This window comes from Camelus bactrianus, chromosome 31 (genome assembly GCF_048773025.1).
Source record: "Camelus bactrianus isolate YW-2024 breed Bactrian camel chromosome 31, ASM4877302v1, whole genome shotgun sequence".
NCBI classification, from domain to species: Eukaryota; Metazoa; Chordata; class Mammalia; order Artiodactyla; family Camelidae; genus Camelus; species Camelus bactrianus.
Window position 1 is genome coordinate 11,201,714 of NC_133569.1, and position 12,095 is coordinate 11,213,808.

A 12,095-nucleotide genomic window follows, 5' to 3' on the forward strand; every position below is an offset into this window, starting at 1 on the left:
CTCAGACAAGCCACCTGGTCTCCCCACCCCGACTTCTCAGCTGTGCAGTGGAGGGCTTAACAGCTGTGCATCAGTGCACTGTTTACGGACCTGGACTTGATACGCACGATGCACTTGGATATCCGCCCGCCTGGCATTTCACAAGTGTTATACACACACGTAGGTATTCATAACATCACCTCCGTTTATATCCAACACTGCCTTTTTTATTTTCTAGCAGAAGAATATTGAAAACAGTGTACTTGAGTCTCTCACATGGAACTTCAGCAAACAACATAAAACCCAGTACGTTTATTGGGAGAAACCTACCGTTTCAGAACATCGAGGTAAGTAAGCTGAGGATTTTAGAGTTAGAAGGAATTTCAGCAAGAAAAGAAAGGGTTTTTTTAAGTGCTGGTGCGGTAACACGCAATTATAACATGAGAAGGAATCCTGGACAGGCTGAAAACCACAGCAAAGAACAAAGCTTCTCTGTTTAGAACTTAGTAAACCATTGACTCAAAACCACACCTGGTGACGGGGGCCACATAGTTGCCAGGGAACACCCCCGTCTTGCTCGTGTGCATGGACGTGCCTTTGAACCAGCCGTCCTGGCAGCGCTCGAACACCAGGAACATCTCCCCCTTCCTCAGCTCCAGCTCGTCCTCCTTCCGGGGGGTGTACGGGTACACAGCCACATACCTGCGGGACAGAGGACCGCCTGAGTGTGAGCCGGGCAATGGGCAAACCCTGAGGAGCTCAAAGCTCTTCTTCGGTACAAAGACTTGAATGTTTTGTACGAATGTAAGCAGGATGTATGATCCTTCCCCCTGCGAGAGGCAGTGGTGCCGCTGGCCACGGAACAAACCGGCCACTGAACCACCACCTGTGTCCAAAATGCAGAGGCCCCGATTCAGAGCTGCCCACCTGGTCCTCCTGGGGGAGGTGGCCATCCTGCCACACAGGGCCCGCGGTGTGAAGGAAGTAACGTGGCTTCCAGACTGCAGGCCTGCTGCAGGGCGAGGTGCCCGCTGGGACAACTGAGCCTGCAGATGGCCCGTAAGACTGGGGAGCAGCCCCGACCAGAACATACGGTCCGAGACTCCACTGGGAAGCCAGCCCCTGGCCCTCCCCCGGTGCTGCACCTGCTCCCACGTGCTCAGCCAGGGAGGATATGAGCTGGGAAGCATCAAAGGGAAGGAAAGACCAGCCCATAGAGAGCACCACACGGCCCCTCGGCACAAGGTGACAGGGCCGCCAACCCATGGGGACCGGCGGGCAATCCGGCCCAACCATCTCCAGGTCAATCACACAGGGTGGGAACCTGCAAACCCAGCTGTGGGTGGGAGACCCCGGACAGGCCAGCCGGACGGCTCTGGAGACACTGCTGGGGACCTGCGGCTTGTCACACGCACGTCCGCCAGGTCGGGCCTGTGCGGGGACCTCCCCCTCCGCCCCCGGTTCCCTCGTATCCGCCAGGGATGAGGCTGAGGACAGACCCTGGGCAGGACAGGTGGCTCGTCCTGAGACCGTTTCGTTTCCATTTCCCAATTACACACACGACTAAGTAGACGTGTGCGGGACGCAGGTCACGAGCAGACAGCCTGGCCCCATCTCCCATCAGACAGGCGTACTCCTTCTCAACAGACACACATGGACGTATCTAAAATAAACAACAGGACCTACCGTACAGCACAGGGAACTGTGCTCAATTTCTGGTAATGAGCCGTAATGCAAAAGAAACTGAAAATATACATACATGTCTATGTATCACTGAATCGCTTTGCTGTACACCTGAAACTAACACTGAAAACCGACTACACTTCAATAAAAATGAGAATTAAAAAAAGAAAAAGAAAAAGAAAGGTGCCCTCTACTCCTCTGTCTGGGCTCCGTCTGACATGAACACTCCAGCACCCACAAACGACGCCCGCACTTACACGCTGGGGCGAGTCTGAGGCCGGAGGTGCGCGGTCTGGTCAGTGGGTCCGGCTGCCGGCCTGGTGCCCGTCCCAACAGCAGCACCTGCGGGGGTGGCCGCCTGGAGAGGGGGCGGGGGGAGGGGAGGATTCACGGTCTGGAGGAAGAGAGAGGAGAAAGTGTTACTGGCATCTTTTACAGCAAGTGGGAAAGAAGAGGAATCAGAAACCCCCGAGAAAAGACAGTGGAATCCACGCAGGGCAGAGCCAGCCGCCCTGTGCAGAAGCCTCCCCTTAACATCCCTCTCTTGTTCTCCTTTAAGGTCTTAGGGCCACAGCGACCCTTTCATCAAACAGGTAAGAAATCACACTTGGGAGGAGGGCAAGGAAAAAACGAAACGACTGCAGGTAGTTTTATGATTAATGGCGCTTTTTAGTACGAACCACGACAAGGGTCTCAGTGCCTTTCGGGGGGCAGCTGTGACGTCACCCCGCCTGCTGGGAATTAATTTGTGATTGTTTCTGCAACCCGAACCTTATACACTGCAGAAAACAATTCAGCTGCATTGTATCTCAAACCATCTCTGCAGAGGAGAATTTCCTTTGATGCCTAGTCTCTCCAAACCGCAAACAGCAGCAAGCCACGCTCACTGGGCTGCCGCTGCCACTTCGGTTCATTCTTCTCTTAGCTTTGCCAGGTTTTGAAATTTTAGTGCTATCGAGGCTGGAGATCTTAACAAGTACACCAGGGACTAGCGGCTGGGCCCTCTCTGGGCACAGACAAGTCGGGCTCTGCCACAGGGTTCCCAGCCTTCGCAAAATCAATGGAGCAATTGTTACCTTCTGAGCTATAAACCCCGGCTAATTCCTTAGGGTCCGGAACTGAAACTCCTGGGAAGACTGGCCCCACCTCCCCTCCCCACATCTGTGAACCACTCGGTGTAAAGCCTGAATCAAAGGGGACAAGGAGGCGAGACCATGCACCCAGGACAGTGGACGTGGCGTCAAGGAGGAAACACCCCCTGGTTTCTAAACATAGCTACAACACTTCGTTTCTGTTTTTCCGGAATTAAAATCTGAATCTCAGCAACTTCACCGGCCTGTCGGTGCAGAGCTCAGGAGCACAGCAACGGCAGCAGAAGAGGGCTCCAGACGCGCTGCAACTGTTGCACATGCTCTGTTTGCTTTCTCGACTCTGGAGCTGGACTTTCCCGCACAGCAGCTGCAGCCGCTGCAGGGCTCCAGGTGCAGTACAATGAGGTGCAGGGCGCTCCTGAGGGGGGGGCAGGGGGCGGCGAGGTGGGAACAGTCACAACACGCGGCCAGGCTGTGAGCCGGGGCAGCTCTGGGAGGGAGCGCACGGGCCTGGAGTCCCCACGACCTTGACCGGGAGAGGGCCAGGCACTCAGGCCGCTGGTCTCCAGGGATAGAGCAGAGAGAAATAAAGATAATCCTGGTGGAATGCTCAGGGCACGTGACCCGGGCTGTTCCCGGAGAGGACACCCAGGGCCGGCAGGGAGGCTGAAATCACCACTCGACTGTCTCCACTGCATCTCCCCAGGCCTCACCTCACAGCGGTGCGGCCGAGGAGGGCAGGGGACACACGAGACACAAGGACCCCGCGCCACCCACCCCCAGAAATCACGCAGAACAGAGCCGAGGCCCCGCCCCACTCTCCGAGCTGAGGTCCGCTGGCAAAGGGAGGAAATGAAAACTGTCTGCTGCACCGTGATGTCCCTAAAGCAGAAGCTGTGCCAGACTGGCCCTGAGCAGAAAAAGGCAAAGAAAAGAATCTATGGACCTGATCAAAACACAGGCCACACTGTGTCAACAACAACTTCAGCAAAAAGGTCACCTCTTACAGCTACAAACATACCACGAAGCAATGTTCGGTGCACGTGACTTCTACAGGAGTAAGTCAGCAGGCATTTGAGATCTGGTGCAAAAGAGGATGTTTTGAAAGATCCCAAGGTTGCGCCTGACAGAAAACGCAGCTCTCTGGTGGGGCCCGTCTCGTGGGCAGACTTGTCCCTGAGGCTGGGTTGCGAATCTCTGGGGAAACGTGCACGTGTGTGTGTGTGTGTGTGTGTTAGCAGGTGGATAAATGCATGGAGACTAAAGATTAAAATCAGATTCCTCAACGTGGCCGCCCGTAGGGCTGGTCAAGCGACAGGTCTGGTGAGCCCAGGGCTGGGACAGGCCAGGAGGCCCCATGGGCTGCTGTGTGAACAACCTACACTGAGACCATCTGACGACGTGGACGCTCGGGAGGACCCCCGGGTGTGGTCCTGTGGGGCCCCAGGCATCTGCAGGGAAGCCACAGCCTCTCATGGCCAGGGCCACCTGGAGCCACCGGTCACTTCTCGGTCGGGCACTGGAGCCCAGCACACGCCCCCCCACCCGAAGCCAAGGTGTTGCTGGAGCTGCCGGCAGCAGAGGTCACACGGTCGCAACAATCTGTTCACTTGACGTTGTCCGGAACCAGAACGTTCACTGGACCTGCAGGCTGAGCGGGCAGGGCTGGGACAGCAGGTCCCGGTGGCTGTGACCCAGGGAAGTGGACGTCTGTCCACCAGTCACTGAAACGAGCTTCTGCAGATCCAGACCTTCGCTCACCAGCAAGTGGCAATGTTCACAGGTGACAACGACAATTTCTGACTAATGCTTTGCTTACAACCAGGACCCAGGGGTCTGCTGAAGGGAAGTGGTCCCCAACCTGCCAATCTTGAAGGAAGAGGCAGCTGGACACCATGGGGGCAGCACTGGCTTTGGGGTCAGAAACGCAGATTCCAACTCCGGCTCGGCCTTTCAGGGCCGCTCTCGAGGTCCCTCCAAGAAAGAAGTTTCCTCTCTGAGTAGCTGGGTCCAGGCCACCAACAACGCACATGCCCTAGTGGTCAGTGTGGGTCAAAGTTCAAGGACGTGGTGGGACCCCCTCCTCTCCGTTTCCTGCAACCAGCCGAGAAGTGCCCAGGTGACAAGATCCAGGAGGTCCCACCCCGGCTGAGGGCTGCGGGCGGCTGCCTGGAGGACGCTCTGCCTGGAGCCTGTGGTCCTGCCAGGAAGGGGCCCTTTCCTTTCCGCCTGTCCTGCATGTGTGCGTCTCCCCCACGTGCCCCAGGGCAGAACAGGGAGGCCAGGACAGCCTCTGGGTCCTCTGAGCAAGCCCCACTCCACACCCCCGGAGCCAGCATCATTTCCTTCTCAACGTCTCATTTTCAGCAGACGCACATGCAGGCCTGAGCCCCAGCCTCTCTTATCCATCCTGTGAACTGAACTCAGATGCAAGGACACTGGCCGGTGAGGGGCTGCTGGTCTCGCCCTCTGGGGCCAGCGGGGCCACCAACCCTAACGAGCAGCACCAGTGTGGGCACACAGCCACGTCTGCGTGATGACTGGGGTGTTTTGCCTCTTTTCAGTGATGAGCAGGAAGCAGAAATACAGAAGCACTGACATGAGTGATTGAAAAAAACACGGGCGGCAGAATTCAATAAAAGTAAGAAGGTGGAAAGCACTGAGTTTTTCGTCTCAGCTGGACACTCACTGGAATTAAAGCAGTTGATTCTGGGAACAGCTATGAAGAAACGAAAAGACTTAGAGTGTATTTACACACGCCAGAAAGAGATGCTCAGACAATGATGTCTAGAGGGAAGACGTAATTAAGAATTTGGTCGTTTAAAAAAGCCTCTCTGGGAATGGAATGTCTCTCACGAACGGCAGGTGAACTGTTCCACCTCTGACTTGAGAAGAGACACCTACACAAGCTCCCTGACTCAGCAGGAACTACGTAAGGCCTGCGCCCCGGGGACCGAGCTGTGAGACGGAGTTACAGCCAGAGACGCCCCGGGGCCTTTCCTGCATCGCGAAGCGGAGCAGCTCAGTCACAGTCGTTAGGGTTCCTGAGACTGCGGTCGGAAACCGCCTCACCGTCTTCGTTCTGCCGTCACCTGGCCCTGCAGACGGGTGGTGACGGGCCTCGGCGAGGGTTTCACGAGTGAGAAAACATTGTGCTTCCCCCACCCCGAGAACAGGACGGTACCGATGGAGAGAGCTGGGTTCCTGACATGAGAGCGTCCTCCTCCGTGGGCGCTGTGAGAGTTTGATCCCAGCCTTCGCCCTGAGCTCCTGCCAACTCTGGGGCTATGCGTCCACCTCACAAACCCCCAGGCCTGGCAGGCCCATGCCCGACAATGGACTAACTACGTGCTGGCTGCTTTGAGAACCTGACATTCTTAATTTTGCTTAAGTACACACACACACTGCACATACGTGTGCACGCACGCACTGCACACACGTGCACACACGTGTGCGTGCGCACACATACGCACACATGCATGCACACACACACGAACGCACACACACAATACACACACACACACTACACACACGCACGCACACGCACGCACATTTTTGTCTTAGTGATGGTCACACATTTTTGGAACGCAATCTGATTTTCAGTTGGCCGCAGGCTGCATCTGGCCTTCACTGACCTGGCTGCCCCGTGACCTCTGGTACCCAAACACCTCTCCCTCTCAGGGACAACTCGCCACCTGTCTCCGAGTCCTCCTGCCATCGGCAGAAGACGTAGGACGAAGACCTCACGCCCTCCCTCGCAGGATCAGCCAGGAAGACACACTGCTGTGAACGGTCGGAGTGAGGTGCAAAGCCAGCTTTGCTCCTAATGTTGCCTAGCGGACGTTTTAACTGTTCCTTGTGACACGCACAGGACAGCAAGCTCGTAACTCCATTCCGCACAAAAGATTAAAAACTCTCACTTCATAAAAAAGGTGGTAGAAATAAGGATCATTTCTGATTCCACTGGTGGCACCAAAGACCCAAAATACACACCAGGAAAAGCAGGGCTCCCTTTCCGCCACACTGCCCACCCTGATGTGCCAGAGCTCGAAGCCTGGGGGAAGGTTTCAAATTTTAAATAGGGTGCTTGCCAGGCTAACGGAGATGCAGAGGTTCCTGGGATCTTTCCACTTAAACCGAACATATTAAACCCAAGGCATTTCTGCCAGCCGACCAGGGACTCCGGGACGCAGACATCTCCCGGGAGGGCAGGCGACAGGTCTGCTTCTAATTAGGTTTTCATTCAACGGAACTGGCACAGGAGACCCAGTGAAATAAACCACCCTCTTGCTGCACATGCAGGCTTTCTTATATAATCCCAGGACCCAATGGTGGAAGGTGAATTACTTATGGTGCATGCATGCTCTCCTGTGACCCGTCCCATCCACATGCCCTAGAGTGTGCCCACAGCTAAGTGCGATCAGCCATTTACTGTATTGCACGGTTTTCAGCCCATGAGCACGGAAACGCAGCCAGCTCTGTGCCTTTCCCACTAACGAATGTTTCTAAGATCAGAAAAGTCAGTCTTTTTTCCCTTAAGAAATCAAGTTAGGATTTTTCCATGCAAAGTATCCACCTGGAAATGAAAGTACCATTGGGCTGTGAGTGTACAGGGAAAGGAAGGAAGGGAGGGAGGGAAGAAGAAAGGAAGGAAGGAAGGGAGGGAAGAAGGGAGGAAAAGAGGGAGGGAAGAAGGAAGGGAGGGAGGGAAGGAGGGAGGAAGGAAGGGAGGGAAGAAGGGAAGAAGGGAGGAAGGAAGGAATGAAGGAATGAAGGAATGAAGGAAGAGAGGGAGGGAGGGAAGAAGGAAGAAAGGGAGGAAAGGAGGGAGGGAGGAAGGGAGGGAAGAAGGGAGGAAGGGACGGAAGGAGAGGGGAAGGAAGGAAAGAAGGGAGGGAGGAAGGAAGGAGACAGTCTTCTCTGCAGATAAGCAGGCAGGAAGATTAGGGAAACTGCTCTGATCAAAATAGCCACGGCGAACGGAACCTTCCAGTAAAGGTCACCTGACTGTACCTTCTCCCCCAGAGGCACCTGTGTGACTTGTCCTGCACCAAACAGCTGTTCTACCGAGGAAGCTGTCACTGTTCTGTAAACATTTTTCTAAAAAAAAAACCCAAACTTTAACCTCTAAGCAGAATTTACAAACTTCCATTTAAACCTAAGAACACACTTAACTTTGAAAAGCTCTCCAGAGTCTACACCAAGCTCGGGGCTAACCCTGCGTTAACGTATATCCCACCTTGTTTCAAAGCCAGTTTTCAATTATTTATAAACTGTATCAAGACAAAATAAATAGAAAATTTTAAAAATGAGGAAAATGTGACTGGATGGAGCCAACATCTTGACTAACACTCGGAGAGGTCCTTGCTGGAGGGGGACGAATGCTGGGCTGGAAGGGCTCCAGCAGAGGTGACGTATATAAAACCCACAAGCTACAAAACAAGCCAGCGCGCAGAGGCCTCCCCACGCCGGGTACAGACAGCGGAGGGGAACGTCACGACGGCCAGACCCCAGGCTGTCTGCGGGGGAACCGGCAGACACACCACACCTGCTGCAGCCTCCCCCCCTCCCCCCGAGGTGCGCACATCACCGCTGGTCACCACCGGCTTCCAGCAGATATGACTCGTCTTGGTTTAGAGGCGGGGGCACAGCGGCTCAAGAGTGAGTGACGTTCACGGCCACACAACAGAAGAGGGGCTGAGCTGGGCTTCCAACCACGTCTGCGCCCCCGTCACCCTGTCTTCTCTGACAGCATCGCCAGCAGGTGGGGTTCTGTAAAGCCACCTACAGGGGTGGGGCCCACTGGCAGAGGGACTCAGCGCTCTGTCCTCTCCCCGTCCGGCTGGGCACGGGAACAAGCAGCCCGAGGGTACAAGGCTCGGGCCAGAGAGAGGCTGGCTCCTCACAGGTCACGCGCAAGTCCAGGAAACAGGGTTTGGCCACACCTCTGTCTCCCACTCCCAGGGCTGCACCTGCCTGCTTCTTCCCTTCCACCGTGTTCTCAGAGTTCTTCTTTGTCTCAGTCTCCTGGGCTGCCCTCTCCCTTCCCACGAATTTCCCCGTCAGGATGTTTTACAGCCACCAGCGTTGAGACTCTGTCTGCAGGCGCCAGGAGTCTGCGGGCCTGCAGGCAGCCCGGCTTCGCGGACCGAGAGCCGAGCAGAAGCCGAGAGGAACTGGACACGGAGCCCGGGATCCGTGTGCCGCGGGACCCAGAGCGAGCCACGCAGCCCCTGGGTCCCAGTGCCCTCGGGACTTTGATAAACGTGTCCTCGTAAGGAATGAGGCCGGTCTAGAAGGCCCACGGAAGCAACGGTTGAGCTGTTAGGAAATCAGGCTGAACCTGAACGAAAGGTAGAGTTGCTCCCCAGGGCCCCCCAGTGACCTCACTGGTAAAAGACAAGTGCTGACTTCCCGCTGAGACTAACAGAGCAGAGGATGAGACAGAGCCCCGCGCGGGGCCCCGGAAGACGTCACTGTGCCCGCGGGCTGAGGCCTGTACTCACCCCGAGGGCAGCCGGGTAGGGGCCCTCCGACGGGAATGTGAACGCGGGGCTGGCCGTCACCGGGCTGCTCGGGGGCGGGGTCACAATCAGCCCAGTGGTGCTTATGTGAACCTGCCAAGGAAACGGAGACGGGTTACCAGCTGAACATACGAAATCCGTGGCTTCTGTTACTGGGGACGCAGGGTGCCTTTCAGGCTACTGAGCCCCAGTTTACTGGGGACCTAACTCGTGTCAGACACCGGGAGCCGCTGGATAAACACTGGTCACGACAGCGTCTCACGTCCAGAACTCCCCACGGCCGCTGCCTCACGTGGGTGCTGCCCGGAGCCTACCCGGCCTCTCGGGTGGTCACCGCTGGGAGATGGCCCCCGACATGGCCCCGAGGGTCCTGGGTAGGTGGGCGGTGCTGAATACTCACCTGTCGACACCACGTTAGAGCCGTGGGAAACCCTAAGGTGCTGTGCTGATTTCAGTGTCATCTTGCATGACCTGTCTGAGGGGAAGTGGGGGGGACACATAATGACAACGCGGCTGCCCAGACGTGCCGCGAGCAGGCAGTTACTCACAAAACCTCTGAAAGAACGATGTCGAGCCAAAGTTGCTATTTCCAAAGGTGTCTCATCCCCGACACCACCCGAGACTGATTCACGAGAAAGAAACCGGTTATCCAGTCATGTCACTGCTTGCGTTCGGTTCCCAGATCAATGTCACCCCCGCGGCTCACCAGGGGTGACTGCGGGACGTGGGGGGTGGGGGGTCTGGCACAAACAGGGTGTCTGACTCCACTATTACAGGAATGTGGCCGCGCCCTCGTTTCCCCAGGAAACAATCACACACCAGCGGCTTTCCTAACAAAAATTCACTAATCCCAAACAGTCTCCTCAACTCTGATAATTAGGAACAAGACCATCAGCACAAAGAAAGTCTCGGAGATTAGCTCTCTAGGAAGAAAACTCCTCTTCCTGCTGGGCAGCACCGGCGGGCCTGGCCCCATCGGCATCACGGCACACGGCCCGTTTTCACAAGCCAACCCGAGGAACGTGGAGCCCACGTCCTCTCAGAGCCACACCTGCCCCGTGAGCCCGCAGCCCGAGCGGACCCAGGCCACAGCCCTGCAGCAGAGGCGCTGGGGCGGCCGCTCCCCGCCCTGCTCTGCTTCCCTTTCCGAGGCTGGTCCCAGGCTCAGCAGCTGCTGCTCTCAGCAGAAGCTTATCTTCCTTTTCAAGAAAACACCATGGTAAACGTTGCTAGATCCCAAGATGGAAAATACGGTCCAGTGACCCCGCTTCCCGTTAGGGAACAGGCATCTTCCCAGCACCCAGCCAGCCTGCACTTGGACGTCTTCCATCCGCACATGCGACGGTCACCTCCCATCCGGCCGGCTCCAGCCTGCACCATGTCTATTTCCTGTTCTCCTCCCCGCACACCTTTCAGGTGACTCACTCCTTCAACAGATTCTTGTGGTGCTCACTGCACGTCTGACTCTTGAGAACATCGGTGAACAAACAAAGCTTGCTGCCCCTCCCACTCGTGTGTGTGTGTATCTATGGGTGCATGTGTGTATCCACGTGTGGATCTGTGTCTGTGTGTGTATCCATGTGTCTATCCGTGTGTCTGCGTCCATGTGTCTCTCTGTGTGTACCCATGTGTTCACGTGTGTATCTGTGTTTATCCGTGTCCATGTATCTGTGTGTGCATGTGGGACCCCTACATCCCCAGAGGACCAGGCACCATGGCCTGACCACCTACAAACACGGACGAGCCACAATCCCCCTGAGGAAGCACACGGTGCAGCTGGGTCTGCAGGTCTGGGTCGGAGAGCAGGTCCTTTCCACGTCAAGTGGCGAGACACGAGGAACAGCCCTGCACCCTACGCGTTCACTCCACCGCCCAGAACAGGCTTGAGTTCAACTGTGCAAGCTGACCGAGAGCTGCATGTGAGCTTGTTTCTTTTTTCTTTTTTAAGGGAAAACAATTCATTGTTATGTGTTTTTAAAAACCATGCTGTGGAGCAGAATGTAAAACTGCATGATTTTTAAATGAACCCCAAGACCTGAAGGCAGCCCCCCAGCTTGGCCAGGCTGTGGGCCAGGCTCTGCAGCCTCTGGGGAGGGGCACCTCTGCTGGCAGGCCTGGCTCCGTCTGCGCCCGGAACTCAGGCCTCACCAACACCTGGGGACACGGCGTCCAGGAGGGTCTCTGACAGGGCACACAACACGTTTGCCAAGTGAATCTTGAACGTTCCTAATCACCTCCTGCCTTATTAACTCACGAAAGACGTAGCTATTTCTTAAGGCAGACTTCTCCGAAGTCCTGACGAACCAACGAGCTTTGAAAAGTGCTAGGCCAACTTCTAATTCTTTTTTAATACACTTTCATCTTTCTTTAAATGATCAACTGCCTTTTTTTTTAATGGAGATCCTGGGGACTGAACCCCGGACCTCGTGCATGCTGAGCACATGCTCCACCCCTGAGCTCCTCCCTCCCCCACCCCCACCTCCATTTAAACTGAGTATTTCTTCCTGTCTCTTTCCTGTAACTCTGGCCGGAAGGCTAAATGCCAGCGGAAGTTAGGCAGATGCGGGCAGCTGCGAACTGCAGGTTCCGACCACAGCTCGGTCCCTTTGGACGGAGGTGAAGTCTTAGCAGGTGGGAAGGCTCTGGAAAGCCGAGGTGGCCGAGGACGCCACCAGCTTCACTTGGGTGGTCTTGTCATTTCTGCTCCCCCTTTTGGAAGTGGCCGCAGGGTCCTGGGTGGACACCCTCGAGCTGCCTGACCCCGGCCAGGGATGCACTATCCTCAGCAGATGACCTGGGCGGGTCCTGGGGTGGGGCG

General features: G+C 56.0%; 1 protein-coding gene across 2 annotated transcripts in view; it reads right to left on the reverse strand.

The window, feature by feature from the left end:
* Nucleotides 1-12,095, reverse strand: part of SH3RF1 (SH3 domain containing ring finger 1) — a 108,332-nt gene that overhangs the window by 16,849 nt on the left and 79,388 nt on the right. For both annotated transcript variants that reach the window (XM_074355639.1, XM_074355640.1), the window contains exons 6-8: nt 9,260-9,370; nt 1,920-2,056; nt 511-681 (exon numbers count right to left, since the gene is read on the reverse strand). In XM_074355639.1, coding sequence (XP_074211740.1) covers nt 511-681; nt 1,920-2,056; nt 9,260-9,370 — 419 coding nt within the window. The remainder of the gene's footprint in view (nt 1-510; nt 682-1,919; nt 2,057-9,259; nt 9,371-12,095) is intronic.